We start from the raw sequence: 24,040 nt of genomic DNA, 5'->3' as shown, positions 1-24,040 counted from the left end.
TTATGCCTTTCTGTTTTTATATTTGATCTTAGCAGAGAGAGAGAAAGAGAGGAGACAGGTAGCTATAACACAGCACTATCATGTTGTATCTTCCTATTCCTCAACCGAAATTTATTTACAACAGGACATTCAGAAGAAAGCATTCGTGAGAGCAAATGCTGCATTCCCCGGCAAAGGTCGGGTACCTCTGACCCCCTACATTGTCCACTCAGAAGGCACCCTGAACATGTTGGTCTCCACTTGCACATGTGCAGGTGTCAAATCATGCTCAGAGTAATCTGACCCTGTCATATTTGACTCCCAGATCATATCCTGGATGTCTCTTTCTCATGTGCATTACAAAGAGAGTGCCACAGTACATTTTGAGATAATGAAAATGGAGAAATGTTGGCAGTATACCAGGGATTGCCTCTTCTTACTCTCGATGGAAGCCGTGCATTTGAATTGATTGTGTATGTATTGGCTATATAGTGCCTGTTGATGTGCCTTCGGTGCTGGTCTAACATCACCAATGGGGTACCGGGACTCCTGGAAGTCTGGCTGATGTGCACTACAGTCATTGGCAATTAAGCCTTATTTAGTCCAATTAGAGACTGAAGCTGGCATTACTGTCACGACTGTGTGTGTGTGTGTGTGTGTGTGTGGGTGAGTATGTGTGCATGAATCTATCCATTGGTATATTCTGATACATGGATACATTTATGGACATGTTTTGGAGTGTGTACTTTGTGTGTATCTGTAATTGCGTGTGCGTGCACGTATGTGGTAAGCAAACTGGGTAAAATAATTGTGTATGTTTGTGTGTGCGTGTACTGTATGTGTGCAGCATGTGTATTTGTGGAATGTGTGTGCATATGTACAATGTGTGTGTGTGTAGGGGCAAGTGAGGATGATACCTGTGTACAGTGTGCAGATGGGGGGGGGGGGGGGGAGGCTGAGGAGGCAGCAGCATTGTCCAAGGGGAGGCAGGAGGTCAGAGGGGGGAGTATCTTTGGGAATGGGGCGCTTGTAAATTTTACACCTTCCCTAGAAGAGAGGATGATGAACAGAACTACCCTGAAACACTAAACAGGGAAGGAGTGATGCAGAGAGATGGGAATAAGAGAGAAAGAGGGACAGAGACTGAGACGGATACCTCGGAGGGAAAGAATGGGACGGGAGCTAAATGAAAAGAGAAACCGGGAGATGTGGAGGGAGGGATCGGGGGCGTGGGGGGGGGGGGGGGGGGGGGGTGAGAAACAGCCGGAGAGTTGTGGCCCCTGGGTCTTCACGTCTTTTACATTTCTAATTAAAAGAGATAAAGAATCGGGGAGTCGTCAAAGCCGGAGCGATTTCTCCGTTAAGGTTTTAAAGGGGACCGTAAAGCAGGCAGCCCGAAACCATCGACTTTATAATTAGCCCGCCGTCCCACGCCCGACAGACCGGGGGAGAGAGAGAGTGAGTGATGGAGACGGGAGGAGTGAGCCTATATACAACAGAAGAATACAGGTGTTCAGGAGATGAAGGGAGGAAAGAGAGAGAAAAAAAGGAGAGGAGACGACGCTGAAAGCTAAAGGAAGAGCAGGTGAACGCACGCGATCCGGCTCGTTGCCACGCAGCTGCTGATCTGAGCCACTCAGACAGGAGCCAGGTCAGCCTGACTGTACATTTCTTTGGGTCAAACGGTAAAATAGAAAGAACACACCAGAATGTTCGATGATGAGAACCCATGTCATTCTGCCGTCTGCACGTCCTGTTTAGAGCCTCCAGCACTCCGTTAATCAATCAATCAATCAATCAATCAGACTTTATTTGTATAGAACTTTTCATACAAGTAAAATGTAACAAAGTGCTTCACACAATACAACAAACCCCCCCCCCCCTGATTCCATACTCAAAGTGAAAAATGATAATCCTGGTTTTGAACACCCCCAGGACCTCTGCTCCTCTACTACGTCATCCGGTGAGCCGTTTTTGCCCAAAGCAATATCAAACGAGACTGGCACACACACAGCGTTTTATTCTCATTACAGAAACTCAACCACACACACTTGTACAGTGTCAGACACTTGAGATACATTAACTTGGGAAAAGGGATGGTTGGGTTCACGCTGTCTAACTGAGATTTAAAAAACATAAAGAAGCCCAAAAAACCTGTATAGCTCCAAGGTGCTGATTTGCTGAGATAAGCACACCCTGCACAAAAATGCTATCACTAGCTATGCTCTATTTGTGGGGACCAGCGCATCATTACTGAGAAAACACTGCCAGACACTCCCATGGAGCTAACAATCACTATCATAATAATCATCATAATAATTGGTTGTTCTTTGTCGGGTTTGTAATTGGCTTGACCATAACTGACCTATTTTACAATCGTTACTGGTCACTGGTCTCCAGCAGAACCTGGAACACCCAACATAAGCTTCCATATTGTGAACAGAAAACAGGGTCTGTATGTGCACTATCCCGGACAATACTAAACCATAACCGTATACTCTGTAGTAGTAAAATAGAAAAGGGGAAAGAGCAGAAGAAAGTGCTTGCCATTTAAAAAAGCTGAGTGAAGACATTCTTGCAAACTCCTTTTGTCACAGACATAGAGATTATATACGTACTGCCTCTCCCAGCAGAAAGCTAACAGCATCACGTATGAACATTCTTGTTTACAGCCCAGCACTTTCAAGTTAGAATTTTCTAACCGGTATCACTTTCAAGCCGTTAGTTATCACGCAAACTGCCTGTAATACAGGCTTTTGAAGAAGACACTGAAAGCACATAGTATAAACAGTGTTTAATTGTCCTTATTCTCTCTTCCATAATTAACTTCCAAAAATAATCCTAAAATTCTCTCTTCATGCATTCTCTCTATCACAATATCATTGCATTTTGTGTGAGGGCAGAGTACTGACTTAAAGCAATGTAACACTCGGGCAATAGCTATGATGAATATACAAAAATCTTTGCAGATCTTCTGTTATTTAGGAAAACGGAAAACCGAATGGAACAGCCCCAGGAAAAACAACTCTGACATCACTTCCCAAATGTGAACTGGATACAATAGTACAGACTTTAGTACAGTACTGTAGCACAGCAGAATAGCACAGTACAATAGTCCAGACTCTAGTACAGTACTGTAGTATATAGACAATAGCACAGTACAATAGTACGGAGTAGTATAGTACTGTAGCAGAGCATAATAGGACAGTACAATTGCACATACTTTACTACAGTACGGTAGCACAGCACAGTAGCAGAGTACAATGTACTGCAGTACATAACAGTACAGTACAACAGAACAGATTAACGTAATACTGACTCAGGACCTGAACCTCTGTCCCACACCGGTATCAGAGAGGTGCAAAATTCATATTCAGTTTCAAATATGTCACATCGCGTAGCTCCTTACCAATGTATGTAATTATAAAATATAATATAATAGATATGATTTGTTTTTTTGTTGTTGCAGTGATCAATTTTGTGTAAGAATAATTACCAGTTTTTGAAAGGATAAGAAAACAAAGTCTTTGACAGTATTACTAATCAGGATAAACACTAACCCCAAAAGAACCCCATGTGATCATTTCACTGTCAGCACATTGTTCACCCGAAAGCAGGAATCAGCTAGAAAAATGATCGGGGGGGGAAATATTTGATATTTCATATCTATCCAGAAGAATGCAATTAATAACTGCAGACACATCAGCTCTGAAGGGGAAGGCAGGTGTCTGGGAAGGGTAGACTGGAAAACTAGAAGGAACGCTCAGAAAAATGTGATCAAATCAAGTGCAAAGACTTTTAAATGCCAGCCCGCTCCCCCCCCCCCCCCCCCCCCCCCCCCCCCCCAACCATTTTTTAATGGTTCATAAAATCATTAAAAGTAACTGCAGAGCACAGCAAAGTGCTGACTGAGCTCCATTTTGTCTGATATTTGGGCCTGTTCAAACCTGCTGTTCTTCACCATCGCGTCAGCTAATGTTCAGCGGCGCACTGAGCACGTGCAAGAGCAAGCGCAACACATGATGTCACAAAGGGCTGTTCTACGGTCAGGGCCAATGGCACAAAGCGAGGGAAAACGGCCACACCAAATCAATGGGGAAAGGGAGATGGACATCACTGCTTTCAGTGTGAAAAGCGCTCAGCTCAGTGGTTACCACACTGAAATCACAACATTTGCTTATCCGTGTGTGTGCTAGAGTGAGATTAAGTTCAAATCAGGTTTGAAACCCCTTTGAAAACAAAAACAAATTCAGAAAAATCAGATACACATCCACAACATTTCACACTCAGTCTCACTGTTATAAAAAAAAACGAAACGGATTAAAACCAACTAAATGATCGCTTTTACTTGTTCGTCTGCCCCTCAGTAAGAGGCACGCACCTGCATACTGTATGTGTCTGTAACTTTTGCAATCACATATTTTGGGGTGAATACTAAAGGCTGTTGGGATATAATGTCACGTACAAATTGTACAGGTTCTACTGCGGTTAAAAGTCCATACATGTAAAAAGAAGCATTCCGTATCAATATTGCATAGGTAGTTCTTGTATCGGTATGCAACAGGCAGTATTTCCTTCGCCTCAGGCGGACAGTTCCTCTTGCGCCCCAACGTCTCACCACATCGGGGAGTCTGCAAGCTCACTGTGGACGAGAGACAGAGACAGAGACAGAGACAAAGGAGACGGTCAGGCTGCACGCACATAAAGAGGATCTCACTGTGGAAGAGAGACAGAGACAGAGACAGAGGAGACAGTCAGGCTGCACGCACATAAAGAGGATCTCACTGTGGAAGAGACAGAGACAGAGACAGTCAGGCTGCACGCACATAAAGAGGATCTCACTGTGGAAGAGAGACAGAGACAGAGACGGAGGAGACAGTCAGGCTGCACGCACATAAAGAGGATCTCACTGTGGAAGAGAGACAGAGACAGAGACAGAGGAGACAGTCAGGCTGCACGCACATAAAGAGGATCTCACTGTGGAAGAGAGACAGAGACAGAGACACAGTTAGGCTGCACGCACATAAAGAGGATCTCACTGTGGAAGAGAGACAGAGACAGAGACAGAGGAGACAGTCAGGCTGCACGCACATAAAGAGGATCTCACTGTGGAAGAGAGACAGACAGAGGAGACAGTCAGGCTGCACGCACATAAAGAGGATCTCACTGTGGAAGAGAGACAGAGACAGAGACAGAGGAGACAGTCAGGCTGCACGCACATAAAGAGGATCTCACTGTGGAAGAGAGACAGACAGAGGAGACGGTCAGGCTGCACGCACATAAAGAGGATCTCACTGTGGAAGAGAGACAGACAGAGACGGAGGAGACAGTCAGGCTGCACGCACATAAAGAGGATCTCACTGTGGAAGAGAGACAGAGACAGAGACACAGTCAGGCTGCACGCACATAAAGAGGATCTCACTGTGGAAGAGAGACAGAGACAGAGACACAGTCAGGCTGCACGCACATAAAGAGGATCTCACTGTGGAAGAGAGACAGAGACAGAGACACAGTCAGGCTGCACGCACATAAAGAGGATCTCACTGTGGAAGAGAGACAGAGACAGAGACACAGTCAGGCTGCACGCACATAAAGAGGATAAGGGCAATGGAGTTAGATGCTGAACGATACTTTAATGGTGCTGAAAATGGGTCGTGAGCCACCCGGCGATAAATCATCCCTACGGCCACTTTTTTTTTTCCTCCCCCGTCCTCCGCTTTCCGTCTTTAACGGCTCCGCCTGGCTCTTTCTCTTCCGTATTCTCTCCATCCGAGCCGGGCAAGCCCTGAGAGACGGGCCGCTGTTGACCGGTCGCTGGGTGGGTGCATTTTGACCCCTGCTCTCAGTAGGTGTGGCACAAGGTTCATTACTTGGCCCTCTGGCGCTTCCCCTCTTGCCTCTTCTCTATGGGGCCCTTAACAGCCTCTGAATGGATTTTCATGCTATTGCTATACAGACGACACTCAAATATCTCCTTATACCGCTTCTGACAGACATGCATCTTTACATCTGCTATGTTTTTCTGGACAGGGATTCTGCCCTGGTACGCCCTGCTTACCCATGCTAATGGCAAACATGTCTCTCTCATTTCCAATGTGTCCCATTCTCTGTTCTACAATGGGACACCAGTACCGGGGGATTGTGAGATTGAGGACCTTATATATCACAATCTACACTGCATCTTATGCATCTAGAACACTTAATACTGTCAGCTTTTATTCTGAAACTCTGCCTGCCTTTTAAACACTTATTTATGGTGGCAACATTAAAAGTCCCATAGGCTGCTTGAAGTTTGAAGGGTATGAAAAAATCATTTTTTTGAACTCATACTTCTTTTAATCAAATTTGTTGGGAATTTGTGCTTGCCCTCTCATTAATCTTCCATCCAGTTTTGAGTTTCCCTCCAGTTTCATCTGCTTTGATCTGTTGAATATCAGGGTTTTTTTTTTATCCACTAGCACAATTAATTCAGCGACATACAATTATCATTCCATTGACCTACAGTTACTGTAAAAGGCAAACAGAGAGCGGGGCCTGTAAGACTAATGAGGTTAAAGACGGGCTGGACTTGGGCTGTAAATCAAGCTCATTTGGTGCCCCCTGCCTATCCAACATAGAATATGTTAGCCCGTCCCAGAACAGACCATAAAACCATAAAGTGGGGTCACCCATTTTATATACTGTCGAATAATATTTCTGGGTGCTCGTCCACCTTGCACTGTACGTGCAGCCAGGTCTCTCAGTGAATGATTGCTGAAATAATTCTGTCAGGGACCTCTAATGAAATCGAAAGTAGATTTGTGTCAATCTTGATTTTCCGAATCGGAATCTATTAATTCAGTTGAGCTGAGTGTCTGAAAAGCACAGGCCACTGATCTTTGAGCCACCGGGTGTCCAGTTATTTTGGGGTTTTTTTTTTAAGGAGAAAACAGAAGACTGGAAAACCAGTTGATCAGTTACGAGCTGGGAGACAATGAAAACCGGCAGGACCTGTGGGCTCCCCAGGACCAGGGTTGGAGACCCCTTCTGTAGAGGGAAGCGCAGGTGCAATTTGATCCGGAGGACAGCAGAAGCCATTTTAGCTACCTGAAGATGGTGCCCTTGTGATCTGGCAGCAGCAGGGCGGTCTCCTCCTCAGAGCTCTGGCTGCCGGACTGGCCCGCCTCCTGCTCCTCCCCCTCCTAGTTTAAGGACAGAGAGACACGATCATAATGAAATGAAAAAATAATCGGCAAACAAGAAACAGACAAGAGGGGGACTACCTGACAGAAGGCTCCAGTGAGTGAGTGGAAGTCATTGCCGCTACAGGGCATTCACCAGCATGTCTGATCTAGAGGTTTCCTTTGACCCAAGGCTGAAGAACTGGCCCATCTCACAGTAACTATGGGCCCATATCAGGGTCAGTGGTGCAACGGATAATTATGGGCCCACAATTTTGTTGGGTGCAGGTCAGATTCTTGGGAATTTCGGGTTTGGCAGGATCCACGATGGCGCCTAGTCCACATATGACTGCACCGCTTACCGACTCTGAGCTATGCGTTAGGGTGTCGTCCTCCGGTTGCCGCGGCGAGGAGACGGGGGCCGGCTGGCTGATGACGACCTGCCCTCGGGGCGGATCTCTGGGGGGCGAGGCAGCCATGGGAAACAGCAGGGCCTCCTGCTCGGGGGGGCTGCACAGGCTGTAGGTGACCAGTTGGCCGGCGGGGCGGGGCGCCTGCAGAGCTTCGGGGTTCTCATCCTCAGAGCTGCCAGAGGGACTACTGGGGCGAGCTGCACAAACACACGGGACATACCACTGACATTATGGGGGGGGGAGCCAGGGAGGCACATTCATTGATTCATGCAGTGGTAGATGGAGATGGAGCCTTTCATTTTTTGAGCCACAATTTGAGCTTGATATTATTGGCAAGACACAGATCCATGCAGACAAACTACTAAAAATAAGAAACTGAATGATACTCAATGCAAGAATATTCCATTCATACACTTAGCACATGATTTATCAGTTTCTTATTTTTAGTAGTAGCTCTCTGTAGCTGCTTAGATAATTGTGAATAGCTAGCTAGCTAGCCTATAGTAATTATTTAACAATGCTATGACTTGCCTCATCCCGGCATTATGCACATGGGTACATTCATAAATGTAGGGAAGATATTAATGTTTGATTATATATTATATAGAGATTATGTTTTGATGTTTATTTGTAGGAAAAAGCATTAAAACTACAAATTTTGAAGTATACTCAAAACGACAAAAACAATGCTTAAAATGACTTTAATCAAAATAGCTTGAATACTTAGGCCCTTTAATTTAAAACCATGTTGAAACTCCCGCTCTTTTCAGATTGGACTTTTGAAATGTATCGAGAAGGTGAAGGAGAGCTCGGAGGACATCCAGTCCAGTGGGGGCGCCACTCACAGCTGGCGTTCAGCGCCGCCTCGCTCCACTTGGCGTCGGCCACCGCCTCCAGCCTCTGCTCCAGCTGACGGATGTACCCCATCAGGTCCTGCAAGAACCCGCGCGCTACGTCAGGTCACGAGCCAACCACGGAGAGACACGGTACACCCCTACGCCCCTGCCCGTTACACTCCACCCCCACACACTGTGCAGTGCTCGAAGAATCCCCTTTTTTCTTTCGGCATGTTACATCCCTCTGCACCCCTAGTGTGTCAGTGGCAAACTAAATAAGAGCCTAGCTTTGAGTTGGTCCAGAGGTATGACTCTCGCTTTGGGTATGAGTGGTCTCGGGTTCACATCCCAGACGAGCCCCCGTTCATAGCAGGAATAAACATGTTAGCAGCACTGATGCACTAGGGATACAGAGGGACGTAGAACTGCATCAGTAGGGTTTTTTGAACACATTTTTTTCATATTTTGCATACCCATATATGCATACTCGTTTCCATAATGATTATTAATGTATAATTTATATTACATAGAATGCCATGACATCATTGAGTCTTAACAGAATGCTCAAAGATATAAAACAAGCTTTTATACTTCATTCTCTGAAGTATAAAATCACATGTGGGCCTGAACCTGTCAATTTAGGAGGGTGTACTCGTGTGCGTCCTCCAAACTGCCTGTTTCAGAAATGACTTTGGTCAAAAAATCTATCAAGATTAATCAGATGATTAATCAGATGACCCTAGTCGGTTTCAGTAATACACATATGGTTTTTACTAAAGACTCATTCTGAAAATGGAAATTTGGAATGAAAGGAAACAAATTCCATTTCAGTTCTCAGTCACTATTATAACATACAAATGTTTGAATGTGTCAAAATGAACTGAATAGAAATTTACAAAAAATTCTAATTCAGTTCTAAGTTGAGTCCAACCCTGCCTCACAGGCTTAATTTGTGGTTGGATAAATCTTGCCCATGGCCTTGATGCCTGTGGTCCAGTGTAGCAGACACAGACACGATGGTTCAGACTGTCAACGTGCCTGTTTCTCCAGAAGGTTCCGGTCCTTCTCTCTATGGACCTCATACAAGCTAGCTCTCAGCTCGTGGAGCTCCCTCCGGACCTCGCCCAGCTGAACCTGCAGGGGGCAGCATTCCTTCAAAATCGCGACGCGCGGCGCTAGCGTTGCCCGCCGAGGGAAAGGTAACTGTCCGTGTCCGTGTCAGGTTTATGTGTTCCCTCACATCTCGTTACACGGTGGGTGAGTGTGTATGTGCGTGCGCCGTGAGGTGGGAGTGTAATATGTCTGCGTATTAATGTGTGGGGAAGCGCATGTTAACTTGCGTAGGGGGAGTGTGTGCGTGCGCATGCATGAATGTGGGTTGGCATGGAGAATATAGTTGTGTCTGCAAGCGCATATGCGTTTATGTATGTATGTATGTATGTATGAATATATGTATATATGTATGCATGTGTGTGTATGACTCATCTCTTCAGACTATACCTAGACTAACCACCACCACGCTGTATATTTCACTCTAAATCCCCCCCCCCCCCCCCCACTTTTTACATGTTGCCCCTTCCCAGCACTTCTTGGTAATTTGTATTTGTCCTAATACTGTAGCTTATTCTTCTGCCTAGTTGGCTTTGCAGAGGTTAGGTCTGAATAGCGTTCACTGTGTGAACTACACTGTGTTCTTGGCTAGAAATAGCTGTACAAAATAAGTATTGTACCTTACTGAACCTGTGTTTAGCAGTTGTCTATGACCATGAAATGCACTTTTTGTACGTCGCTTTGGATAAAAGCGTCTGCGAAATAAATGTAATGTAATGTAATGTAATGTATGTGTGTTTGTGCATGTGTATGTGTCTATGCACACGTATGTATGTTTCTGCTTGTGTACATGCAAGCGTGTGTGCGTGTTTGTCTGTGTACAAGTACGTATGCGTGTATGTGTATATGTTTCTGTGTGTGTGTCTGTGCTTGTGTACATGCATGCGCGTTTGCGTGTGTGTGTGCGCGCATTTGTGTGCCTGCGCACATACGTGTGTGTTTTATTTACCCGGTTGCAGTCCCTCTCTTTCCCCAGCTCCGCCTCCACCTTCTCTCTCTCCATCCTCTCCTCCTGCAGCCACTCCTCCTTCCTCTGCACCTCTCGGCTCAGTTTCTGCACCCTCTCTCTGTCCATCTGCAGGAGGGAGTGGCAGTCAGCTCTACACTGGCCACACATTGGGCGGCCACTATGAATGGCGCACTCACGTGGCCAATCAGTGCCAGGCCTTTCTGTCTGTCTGAAAGTACTCAGCAGCAGCAAACTATAATCAACATGAAAAGCAACTAATCAACATGAGAAAATGTTAAATCAATACATGTCAAAGTCATGTCAAAATTAATGCCATAAAATGGCCGCTAAGATTCCTCTTATATACAGACCAACGCGCTAGAAAGACTATGGGATGTAGAAATAACCGGGATGTAGTGATAAAATGTCGGACTGAATTGTTCCTATTCAAATTCTGTTCAAATACTCTGCATGGTTTAATAAAGCATGGAGTTTCGAAAATGAGTTTCAGCTCGTCAAAATGTGAATTAGCGTAATTAATGCCACCCAATTGTTTATTTTTCTTTTAATTTTCAGCATAATTAATTAGCTAATAAAAGGCAAGTGGGCTTGAAATCTGAGTAACATTGTAACCGTGCGTTCGCTGCCAAATCACAAAATTATTCATTTATGTTCAGATAGGTCAGTGGGCACCAGTGAAATATTTGGCCATAGATTTAATTAGCATTCTTAAAAAAACAGCTGAGGTTAACAGTAATTAATTTCACGATTCAGTGGCGTGAAGGGCGCCCCCGTGTGGTCAGCACGAGGTGTAAATTCAGATGCAGTGTCACATTGCAGAGCGGGCTAGAAATTTCCAGTCCTAAAAAATGAAATGAAAAAGTGAAAATTTAAGAGTGTTATTCCACTACACAGTACTATGAATACTATATTTGGTTAAGAGCCATATTAAAAAAATAACGGTTTGTTTACTGATATTATGTAAGTAAACATTTATTTTGGCATTCAAGAATACATACATGTATATATATATGTGTGTGTGTGTGTGTGTGTGTGTGTGAGTGTGTGTGTGTTTTTAAATAAATATACGTGTATTTATATATATTACACAGTACATGTAGGTTTACAATATACAGTCCGCGTCACATGACCAAACGGCATGCAGGGAGGTTGTGGCTGGGCTGTTACCTCTGCGTTGTGGCGCAGGGCCTCCCTGTCCTGGGCCCAGCTGGCCCGGCCCTCCCTGAGGGCGAGGCCGGCGTCGGCCAGCTGCAGCGTGAGCTGGGCGGCCTGGAGGCGGGCCTGGTGGAGCTCGGCCTGCCCGCGGTCCCGCTGCGCCGCCATGTCGCTCAGCTCCGCCCGCAGGCCCTCCACCGTGCGCTCGCCGGCGTCCAGACGCTCCCGCGCGCACCGCAGCTCGCCCAGGGCCGCCTCCGTCTCCATCTGAGGGGGGGCGGGGGGAGTAGTATAAAGGGTCAGGGGCTAGTCTTGTAACCTGAAGGTCACATGTTCGATTCCCGGGTAGGACACTGCCGTTGTGCCCTTGAGCAAGGCACCTAACCTGCACTGCTTCTGTGTACACTCAGCTGTATAAATGGACGCAGTGTAAATGCTGTGTAGAATGTTGTGTAAGTCGCTCTGGATAAGAGCGTCTGCTAAATGCCTGTGATGTAATGTGATGTAATGGGCGGGGGAGAGAGGAAGGAGGCGGGGTCGTTAAGTTTCTCTCTCTCTCCCCGGTGCTCGCGGGTCTGTCTCAGCACTGCAGCGCGCTACGTCGATTTGAATGCAGATGCGCATGCCGCGTCCTTTCACCCATAAACGGTGCAGCCGTTACATCGCTGAAATATACTGCCTGCACGGCAAATGCAGGCAGACTGCAGGCATCAGTGAAATAGAGGATTTGCCCAATGAGATGGGGGCAACCTGGCTGACTAAAACCCTCTCTTCCTGGGTGACGCTGTGTCCAGCCATGCACTGCCCTGCATGTATTGTGGATGTGTATTAGGGTAAGCAGTGTGCAGGGGGAGGTTGTGGATTAATACAGCGTAAGCAGTGTGTGGGGTGGTCACAGATACGACGGGCGGGTTATACCTGCAGGCTCTTTTTCTCCTCCTCCTCATCCCTCCTTTGCATTGACATCTTTTTCACTCTCTCTTTCATCCTACAGAGAAATGATTCACCACTGAGAGAGCAGAAAGTTACGGACAGATAAATGTACTGACGAATGAACTGACAGAGAGAGACAGATGGACAGGCACAGACAAAGACACACAGACGGGCAGACAGATTTGAAACGACATCTGACTGACCGACAGAGCGACAGAGCAACAGAGCGACAGAGCGACAGACAGAAGCACGGACAGTAAACTCACTTCTCCAGCTCGCCGTCCGTCTCCAGCCCCCTTTGCCTCAGAGCTTTGATGTCATCTTCCAGCTCTCTGATTCGCTGCTGGCTCTGGGCCCTCTCGGCCAATAGGCCGTCCCTCTCAGCGGTCACGGCCTCCAGAGACGAATGGCCGTTCTGTGGGGGGGGAGAGGCGGGGGTGGGGGGGGGTAGGGGGGAGAGGCGGGGGGGAGTGGGGGGGAGAGGCGGGGGGGTGGGGGGGGGGGGGAGAGGCGGGGGGGGAGTGAGTGCTAAGGAGCTGTCTGCTGGCGCGCATCACTCCCGGGTTAAATGCTGAGTCAACAGAGGAAGGGGACGCGGCGCGCCAGCTCTCGTAAAGCGCGTATCGCTTCCTGGATCGCCCGCCGCTGGCCGGGATGAGCTACGCGGCTCATATCTCAGCACATTGTGTTTATTGATTTCCGTATCAAAGCGTCACACAAAGAGCACCTTCGCAGATGCCTCCCGCTGATGCTCCCCGCCGCTTCCCGTTACTGTAATCAGCTACTCAGAGGCGGACGAGCCGGCGGCGCCCCGTGATTGGCCGGGAGAGCAGTGGATTCAGTCTTCCCAGCAGCCCCCTGTACGGGCACTTGGAAGCACTGTAGCCACAGATGTGATTTTACCCCTCTGGCCACTGGGGGGTCTCCTCGTACCTGCAGCTTCTCCTCCAGGCTCTCCGTCTCTTCCTTGTTCTGTCGGAGCTTCTCCTTCAGGTCGACGACCTGGCTCTCCAGCTCCACCCGCGCCCTTTGCCACACCTCCTCCGCCCCCTCTCTCGTCTCCTGCTCTCTCTTCATCTTCCGCTCCTCCGCTTCCCTGGCCTGGAGGAGCGCAGCCCTCTCCCGAAGGCACTCCTCCAACCGACTCTGAGAGAGGGAGAGGGAGAGGGAGAGAGAGAGAGAGAGAGAGAGAGGGAGGGATGATGATAGAGTGAAGATTTGGAGAGAGTGAGAAGTCAAGAGAGAGGAGAGGTTGAGAGAGTGAGAGAAACAGCATGAAGAGAATAAAAACCGAGAAAGAAACCAAAACATCAAAGAAAAAAGAAACAGAGGTTAATAAAAAATAGGTTATTAGAAGCATTAGATTTGTAATCAAACAATTCATATGGATAAAATTCAGATTCAAAGTTTTTTATAAAGGGCATTTTTATAAAATTTTGGTTACGCCATGTAGGAATTATGAACTGTTTGGAACATAATTAAGAATAAAGAGAGCACTGGTGAGCTCAGTATTTGCAAAGAGCCCGTTAGGCCAAGGAAGACCTCTACAGATGATGACAAAATAATTTTCACCATAATGAAGAAAAAAACAAACAAACACCTGTCCAACAGAACAGAAACTAACTACTGTCCACAGAAGTCTTCACAAACAGAACTACAGAGGCTACACTGCAAGATGCAAACCGCTAATAAGGATGGCCAGATTACAGTTTGGAAAGAAGTACATAAAAGGGAACTGTAAATTGTGCAATAGATTTTTGTTTTCTTTCTCACCTTGCCCATTTCACAGATGGAAAAAGAAATCAATAGATATCCACGCTAACCTCCCCCACCCCAACCTCGTCTCAGATCCACAAGCTCCACCTCTCCCATACCCCCATAACTATAGAGGCTATACTGCAAAATGCAAACCAGTAATTAGCCACAAAAACAAAGCAGGATGGCCAGGTTACAGTTGGTTACAGTACCTAAAGGAGCCTGCAGAGTTATGAAAAAAGGGTTTATGGACACATGGTTTTGTGGCCGAGCCAAGTCCCCACCTGCAGGAGCTCTGCCCTGGGAACGACCAGCAGGATGTCCTCGCACTCCTCGTCCCCGTCTCCGTGCTGCCCCTGCTCCAGGGTGACCAGGTCGTCCAGAGGCTTGGGGGCGCAGAAGGAGAACGGGGCACTGCGGGCGCACACCTCTCCCGCCCCGTCCACATACACGAACTGGTACTCGGCCGGGCCGGGCCTGGGCAGGTACGAGGCTGGGGGGGGGGGGGATCAGGACAGGGCATCTCAGTGGCACTGTGAGGCGACCGGTCGCCGTGGCGATCTGTACAGTCACACACGCGCGTTCGGCCTTCTCTGCCGGCTCTCAAACTTCTGCACCTCCACGGTAGAAAGCGGCAGTCTCTCCACCTGGCAACATCTGGCCGCCATCTTCCTTCCTGATTATTGTTTAACCCTTTCTCCGCACTCTAGTTCCTATGACTTGTGGCACGAGCATTGATCCGTATCGCGAGCTCTCCTGGGTCTTTAACCTGTCAATCAGCCGGCGGTCTCCAATAGGCACGGGCCTACCGGCGGCTCCCCTCGGCTGAACCCCCGCGACCTCTTCACCCCGCCTCCTCCTTCCTCCGGGGGCGCGCTGCGGCCCGAGTTCTCCCTCCCGTCCGGCGGTCACGCCTTCCCTTTCTAAACTCATCGATCGGGTTTGGGGCTCTAATTTACGCACGGAGGACCAAACAATGGGGCCCGCGCCGCGGCGGCCAGGGCTGCCTACAGTCCTTTCAACACATAACTTGATCATTTCCCCCAGGAAACTCTCTTTATATCAAAATCCATATTAATGACCTCTCCTTTTGCTCGTAGTTTATGATTCTCTTTCTCGATAGGCTATTCTGATATAGTGTGCAATTACACATTTGGCCCGACTGGCTGGCAGTCATAAGTCTTTACACACTGCCGCGCAACTGTTACTGGGACTCTGCACAGGAAGGGCCCCACGCTCACGCGATGAGACGCTAATAGGATCTATAATTCAGCAAATTCACACCCCAGAAGAGGAGGGCCAAAAGTGTACTTGTACACATTCAGTATGATTACGTTCCATAAAGAAAATCGCAATCTTTTACAAATAAGGCAGTATATTAGGGAAAGGGAGAAAATAACTCCAAAGAATAGAAGAAGTGTTATCGACATTCAGGTCTGAAACGGGGGGTCAGTGTATTATCATTTTAAAAAATACTGTATTCTGGCGAATTCTAAGAGGCATTTTGAGGAAATTGCATCATTCGTCACCTTCCATGTGACATGCATTTCGAGTCTGTGGCAAAGATTGGAATTAAGGTGCTCTGCCTCTGTCTGAGAGGCTGCAGGTTTAATTCCCAGGTAGGGCAGTGGTGTTGTACCCATCCTGAATAGATTCTGAAAATATCCAGCTATATAAATGGATACTACATTAATTACTTGTATATTTACGAAAATGAATTACTTATAAAAATGAATTACTATATTTTTAAAAACATAGTCTTTTAATAGTCTTTTTGAGTTGTTCACATAAGGCACAGATAAAGGGTTCCTTCTTCCTAGTGTGAAGACAGCATGCAATGGAGTCTGGAATCTCCACGTTACACCACTGAGGTGCTGCATGCAACAGAAGTCTCTCTGTATCTACGCAACAGCAAAATGAATTTTCTTCCAGTAAAAGTAGACATTTCGATAACGAAGTGTGAATCACAAACTAAACACAACAGTCGCAGTATTTTAAAGAAAATTACATTCTGTTCACTGTAACCTCTATCAACCAAGCGAGGAGGTTCTTGTAGGAAAAAAACACACCCTCCTTACATTTATTTGTGAGTTAAATATTGATTGAATCCTGGCACCTTTCCATGGCAACTCATTTCGATTTTAATTTTCACACTGTGTAAATATGAACAAATGTAATCTCTTTCGGACTGCGATAAAAAGCTATGTTTCATTTTAATCCCCGGGATCCAAGGCTCTAACCCGCTGACAGAGAGCCGGGAGACATGGCAGTAAAATTCTTAAATCAAAATACTGAAACCCTCACATTCAAAGTGTCTATATCAAGTAAACAATCTGCAGGCTTTATGGCGGCTGTAAATGATTGCGTTGAGGGCTTGTCACTCAAACCCCGCTCAGAAGCAATGAAACTGAAAAAAGTGGGCTGGGAGGGGCTTGAAATCTGGATGACTGCCAGGCAGCACTGACAAAAACAAGATTCTAATCATTCTTTCTCTTTTTTGCACACCCCCCCACCCCCCACCCCCCAACCCCCAACCCACACCTTTCAGGGCCAGAGGGGACCGGCTGCAGGGGTACCTTGGAAATGCACGCAGCAGTTGACATTGCTTCCCTCCGTGTAGTTCGCTGGAGCGAGAGCCCAAACGAAGGTGTGGTAGTCCCTCAGCGAAGACCAACCGACCTGAGAGAAAAACAGTGACATCACATCGGCATCGTCAAAGTGCACAGTATGTCCAGTCAGAATATTATCTCTTCTAACCGACAGAGTGAGAGGGACAGCGGGAGAGTCGTACAGAGACAAATTTTACATATTTGTTTGCATTATCAATACTGGTGGCAACAGGCAACTTGTTTCACCCATGTTTCAGTAAAATAATATCACTATTGTACCAGTATAGCTCAGAAACTGGGATACAAAGAGCACAGAGCTACAGTAAGAAATCTAAATATGGTGTACCCTCTGCCTGAATTTGAATGGCTGACATTCTGAAAACAGTCCATGATGCTTAAAGCGCATGATGTCATTGCCACAACCATTCCTCGTCAGTGATTGGTTGGGGGTGGTGCCCAGAGTGCTGATGTAACTGGGTATAACTGACCAAGCATTGCGTGAATTTGGACCTCTCTTCCCACCCCTGACTAATGCATTAACCAAACTAGAATAAATACAAAGCTATACATATGACTGGATTTAGCAACTGTGGTTTAAATACAGACGCAGATATGAATCCCTATTTCTCCTATGCGATTAATGTGGAAAACAGGCAATTTGTATACTAGTGTACTGTTGACTGAGAAATCTCTAGCTCTTTTTCTGTGGGACTAGACTGACAGAAGCTCCAGTTATTGTCAATGTATTATGGTAGCAGGTCTCCAAACAGAAATATCCAAACATACATTTCCAAAAAACTAAGAATGCAAGTTTTGTGAATTACTTGAGGTTGTCTAACTACCTCAGTCCATTGCACCACTTCTCCTTTTACCTATTTTGGTTAAAAGATTGTTTTGATCCTTTTATTGTTTCTCATTTTTCTCCAAGTTTGGAATGGCCAACTATAATGGCCAAATTTCAGACTCATCTCACTGCTGCAAAGGTCAGTGGCCAGCATTCAATCAACCTTTGTCCTTAACTCGCGTGTAACTGCACGCGTTAGACTTTCTCTTCACAAACTCAAGCTAGATTTAGCGGCTACTGAACTCGCCGAACTGTGCTTATGAAGTAAAAACATATCGCCAGTCAAAGTTAAGGACAATACATTGACTCAATCCCAGCCACTGTGCTGGAGCAGCCTAGTCCATGTGCTGTTGGTGCAGGCAGACAGCAGGTACCCAATAGACAAGACCAGATTAAGCCCATTGCATCAATTCAGCACATAAACTGTGCTCCTCCACTGTTTGTGGTGTAATTGCTCTACCTTGAAGAGTCCGATCCAGTCACAGCTGGCCCAGCTGTGCTGTGCACTGAAGCTGTAGTGGCACTCTACCCGGCTCTGTGGGAAGTAGCTCCGCCCCACATTCCGAAACTCCACCTTCCACAACTTCTCCATGACGACAAAACAGTTTGGACGTAACCACCTTTACTAGAGGGAGGACAGGGGAGAAGGGAAAAAAATCAAGGTTTCAATTTGATCCCAACAAGTTCTCACTTGCTGATCCGTACCAATCCTTAACTCTACAGGAAAAGTCAATAAAGAACTCACACACCACTGTGGAATAACAGGATTCAGTTCTTTCAAAAGCAGAACACCATCACAACTATGCAGTGCACTAGAATGAATGCAAGTTTAGGATTAACACAAGCAAAGGCCAAAGAGTGTCTATCACACAGGGACAGATCAAACTTACATTACATCATCATGTTAATAATGGAATACAACCGAGTGGCCAAATTTGTCAGTAATTTCAGTCCAAGTATCAGGACTTTGAGCATAGTTGGCTATATTACCTGCAAAGTGATTTCGTTTATTAAGGCTGACATGAGTACTTGTAAGGAACAAGAGCAAAACAAATTTTCCCAGTCATTTAAACAAACTCAGTGCCCCTGATCATAGGGATCTTTTCCCCATGTGTGCCTTATTAAACTGTTGCATCATTTTATTTTTATTTTTAAAAAGTTGTGTAAGTCGCTCTGGATAATAGCGTCTGCTAAATGCCTGTAATGTAATGTAATGTAAAAATATGTTTAGAAAACCAACAATAACACACTGTGAATCATCCCTCTGTTTCCACATTAGGATAAGGCAGGGCACAGAAGCCTGAACACAGTATCACCCTACGTAATGAAATAAAGTATGTTCAATCAATTCCTGACAGTGTTATTCCGCTATTCTGTCAGTATGTATTATAAATACGTTCTTGCAAGTGCCCAGAGTAAAACAGGCACGAGAACTTAGATATGGTTACAGCGAGTTGTGCAATTCTATGAACCGGGAGGCAGCAGTCTACTGAGAATTTTGTTCTCGGAAACCATGGAAGCAACATACATAAGAGGTAACTGGAGGACACTTGTTTTGGAAATGTATGCAAGGTCAACGAGACGTGTAGGACTGATGAAGGCGGGTCGGTAATAAATACATCGAAATAAACAGTCATATCATCGCCACCAATAACAACACGAACTGGAAACGTACTTAGGCTAAGTGTTGCGTGAGAAACCGTTACTAAACACCAGTTCAGGTCACGCGAACCACTAAATAAGTAAATGCATTCAGAAATAGTGGAAACACCTGTCCCCTTTACTCCAATTAACAGTGCTCACTGACTGTGCACTTTTTGAAGACGAAAACATGGAGGGATATGAGCATCTTCTTAAAGAAGACTGTAATACATGATTCGGAATGGTTTTTCCCCCTGAATGTTTCAATATCCTCCATGCCATATGTCTGTCTCTTGATTTGTCATCTCTATTCTGCAATTGGCACCGTATTATAAAAGAAACCCTGATGAAGGTCCATCATAAAGACCTGGTTGCCAACCTTAATCAATTTTACATTTAAAATGAGCTAGGCTACTCGTACAAAGCATGGGCAACACACTCTGTTCAAGCACAGGTGACTACCTGAGCCACAGACCATGCACGCAGATAGCGCGAGAGGATACTTCTAACAGTGCGTTAACAGCCCGCTAGACTGGCTAATAGACGGGATTTTGTGGGATGCTTCGAAATACTTGGCATCATAATGGTAATAGCAACAAGCTATTGGCCAGTTATATTAAAAAATGACTACATTTGAATATCGTTAATCAGACCGATGTAAAAAAAACAAACATTGCTTTAAAAAAATGAACCAGAACCAGTAGATCATAACAGTTATAAAGAATTAATTAATCCCAGTATTAGAAAGTGCCTGGTAGTGTGTATTAAATAAATCTCATGTTACAGGAGGACATTTTATCGCGGAAAATATATTTTAAAAGAAAACACAGGCATAGCCTACTATTCAGCACACTGTTATACTCACCTACTAGGCAGATTTCCAAGTGAATGAAAATGACATAGATTATACGAAATAAAGGATTTTAAAGAATAATACCACTACTGTTAACTAAAAGGTAACAAAGCGTTCGGCTGTCAACTTGCCCTCAATGTGTCAGCTACTCTACGAAGCTTGCCACCTTCAACAATAACAAAAACACAAGCATGGCAGCGTGGGCAGTTACGGTGGACTATGGGTAATGATGTTCTGTATAGAATTACATATTTGTACGATACTTGAAAGTAAACTACAATTTCCGTTGACGAGAAGGTATTCCGCGTACGCCTTGGTCGCGTCTAAAGCGTTGCATGTAGGGGGATGTTGTTTCGTCATTTTTTCCTTAAAGCGGTTTAATAGGGCTAAACCCCTCACTGGCACGTTACAAGGACTACAGTTTCCAAACGGCAATCGGAGCGTGTGGATGCGGAAAAGGTCATGGCTGCTTTTTGCGCATTCACTTAGGAATGCGCATTCACTTAGTCCACTTATCTTAATCGGTAGAGGCGAATGCGCGTTAAGAAAATAGGCAACTTGACAATTTCTTGTGAAAAAATGATGTTATGTCGTTGTTAATACAAATGCGCAATTCTGGACACAGCTGACCAAATATACACTGGCAGTATTCTCTTTCTGGATGGCAAGCTGCCAAATAAATAAATAAACAAAAAATAAATAAATAAATAAATAAATAAATAAATAAAAGTATCGTAATAAGGACGTAAATAAATGATAAAGTTGGTGAGTAAAATGTAAGGACAAGATCATTTGGTAAAATAGTGAACGAGCAATGACGTTAATATGTTTAATAAATGATGTACAATTGTGCAACTCCATGCAGTTGAGTTATGATTTTGTGTCTACACAGTTTAATCAAAAGCCACCTCACGGGTAAACAGTATCAGGTCGCTGCTGACTCCGAGTAACATGAGACTTGAACACTCGAGCACGAAGGAGGTCAGTCATAGGCTACCATATTGTGTTACAACGGCTTCCATAGCTTGGGTTGTGTACAGTCAGTGACGTGGAAGTAATGAAGAATTAAACTTCAGTGTTCTTCACAAAATGTGATTAGTGTGAGCGACGAACGGTTTCCAATTATAATCCATGTAAAGCGGTGGAAATTGATTATGCGATGGTGTCTCGCGGTCCTCATTTTAGAGCCATGAAGATTGTTGCGTATGAACACTAGGCGGCAGTGCGCATTAACCAAGCAGTGTTCAGGATGGGGAGAACTGACTGGCACAGCCCTACTTACTCAGTTCAGGCTTGTTTCAGTTCGTGCTATAAAGCGCACGACTGAAGAGAAACCTTTCTGTTGTTTTTTTTTTAACTTTACTTTGCGCTGCCTGCTTCTTGGGCAGTGGCAGGACGTTAGAGGCAACGGCACTCTTTGCATTCAAAATGTCAACAGTACGGATCTCAGTTAATTGGGGGATTATTTGTTCTAACACGACGAGGTTCATTATTGGCCGGTCATTCCCTCTGAGCATTAGCCTGATTAATGTCATTGCCATGGCTAAAGGGCCAAATTAAATGTGCTGAAATTATTGTGCCAACATCACAAATTGAAACTAGGATTTATGAATACAAAGCTAATTTCATTAAGATGGCACCTACAGAAATAACGTAAATTATTCCATGTCTCTACTTTGCACATTACTACTACTACTACTACTAATAATAATAATAATAATAATAATAATAATAATTATTATTATTATTATTATTATTATTATTATTATTATTATTATTATTATTATTAGTAGTAGTAGTAGTAGTAGTAGTAGTAGTAGTAGTATTTTAAGAAGAATACGTTATGTGAATTCACAAAAAAAGAAAAACATTCTTGTGTGTATGAACATGTATATACTATAGGAATGCCTAGTGTGTGTTTCTGTGCCTGTGTCTGTGTGTGAGAGAGGGAGAGAGAGAATTTATTTATTTATTTCACAGGAAACTCACTGTGAGCCTGGCTATATGTTCGTTGGTGCGTGTAGCAAAGCAAGAGTTTTTATCTCTAAATGTCAGGTGTAGTAGCCTACATGTATGTACAGATCGAACATGCATACAGCTACATTGATATCACTGAATAAGCCTCCAGGATATGACATAATTTTCTATTATAGTCGTTTTATTTCCTTTGGACTGCGAAACAAGATTATTCTTATAGTCATCATAAGTCAATCTGTACCTTTCTGCCATCACGTGGATGTACAGTAGCAAAGAAAATTCAATTCATTGGTGCTTGAACTGGTAATCTTAAATACATTTTTCACACTGTTAAAACTAGCACTTTGGGAATTCTAAGAATACGGGTAAATCTTGCGTAAGTCTTAGAATTGGCCACAGAGTAATTTATTAAATGTTTTAAATTTTAAGATCACTCATAAAATTTCGAAAGTTGTGAGAACAGATGAGGACTCCAACGACTTGAGACGTTCGGAGAGCTGGCGAGCTGAAGAGAATTGCTGATGCAGGTCATTACAGACTGCAGGAAACTTGGAATTGTCCAAGACAGAATGTCTTAGAAGTATACGACGGCAGTGAAATAGTGAAAAGATACCTACTAGAACTAAGACGGACTCACTTTATGACTGGTTTAATCAGAGCATCAAAGAAACGGAGGCAGAATCTATGTACCTGCACACACACACACACACACACACACTGCTTGTTGGATGCGCTTGCCATCAAAGTCGTGGGTTCATTTTATATTGGCCCTGAGAAAAGCTACTTAAGATATTTCCCGTTTGCAATAAAATTATATTTTATAATAATGTCTGTATTATGTATTCATGTAACCAGTTTTACTGAGGGCTGATATTATTCAAAGCTTCACATACCTCTACAATTTATATTAGTATTATTAAGTTAGCCTTGATTTGCATGTGTATTCGGCGTTCATTAGTGGACCCGATAAGTTGAAGCTCAGGAGGCATGTAATGCTATTAGGCCCAATTTCAAGAAAGTACAGGAAGAAACTCAGAAACTATTTCACAAATTAGGACACGAACATAGCGAAGGACATAGGACTAGAATAAAGCCTACTCACTATGCTATTCATCGCAACTAAAGAGACATATATTTCAATTTTCAAAGTGAATAGGCAACGTTCACGAATAAACAACATGGGTTTCTCAGAAATGTATTTAAATAAAAATTGCCAGGGGTGGTGTCAGTCAATAGGGGGCGCCGTTTCTCTGGAGGAACATCGTGACGCGAGGCAATAGGCATTGTGTTTCAAGCGCTGTAAAAGAGGTGTCAGCATTACTATACCTTAGGGTACTGACCAAATTCCCAATCAGGTTTTTGCAATCAAGGCATCCCCGAATATAATGGGCTCCTGTAAACGTTCAATTTATCCACTGCAAAGTATCTGTGGGGAGTCCTTTAGAAAAATGGCTGCCCTACATAACTTAAAGGGGCATCAAGTTGACAGTTGTTGAAGTTACTAACTTGCCTAGCTGTGGGGAAAACACTGAGACTCATAGGCTCTGGGTCAATATGAAATGTAGTATACTAACCAAGTCTTTTATGAAGATGTGTGCTTGACGAACCTGTGTGCACGTTGTGTCGCGTGTATACAAAGACTGCTGGATGGAGCTTCCGAAACAAGAGGGTAGCTCAGCCAAAATAACTAATATATCTCAGAATAGCATAGCATTTCCCTAGTGTTTTGATTTGTGAACATGCATCAATAGGCTACGTAAAGTTAATTGCATTTTGGCAAGATTGTCGGATTTCAGTTGAAATTG

General features: G+C 44.8%; 1 protein-coding gene across 4 annotated transcripts; it reads right to left on the bottom strand.

Annotated features, from left to right (window-relative positions):
- Positions 1-2,758: 2,758 nt before the first annotated feature.
- Positions 2,759-20,468, bottom strand: LOC118211216 (calcium-binding and coiled-coil domain-containing protein 1-like). Of its 4 annotated transcripts, none has more exons than XM_035388213.1 (14): positions 20,271-20,468; positions 18,225-18,384; positions 16,888-16,990; positions 14,596-14,804; positions 13,490-13,702; positions 12,823-12,971; positions 12,542-12,632; positions 11,636-11,890; positions 10,448-10,573; positions 9,427-9,522; positions 8,398-8,485; positions 7,502-7,749; positions 7,066-7,160; positions 2,759-4,621 (listed from the first exon to the last, which is right to left on the bottom strand). In XM_035388213.1, exons 2-14 carry the CDS (start codon positions 18,354-18,356, stop codon positions 4,594-4,596), a joined length of 1,833 nt encoding a protein of 610 aa, XP_035244104.1. In that variant the 5' UTR covers positions 18,357-18,384; positions 20,271-20,468; the 3' UTR covers positions 2,759-4,593. The 4 variants fall into 4 exon arrangements, with proteins under 4 accessions (XP_035244104.1, XP_035244103.1, XP_035244106.1 ...); XM_035388212.1 differs by having other exon boundaries at positions 18,225-18,389; positions 20,271-20,467; XM_035388215.1 differs by having other exon boundaries at positions 12,542-12,611; positions 18,225-18,389; positions 20,271-20,467.
- Between the last annotated feature and the right edge of the window lie 3,572 nt (positions 20,469-24,040).

This window comes from Anguilla anguilla, chromosome 13 (genome assembly GCF_013347855.1).
Source record: "Anguilla anguilla isolate fAngAng1 chromosome 13, fAngAng1.pri, whole genome shotgun sequence".
Taxonomy (NCBI): domain Eukaryota; kingdom Metazoa; phylum Chordata; class Actinopteri; order Anguilliformes; family Anguillidae; genus Anguilla; species Anguilla anguilla.
This window is presented reverse-complemented; position numbering and strand designations above follow the sequence as displayed.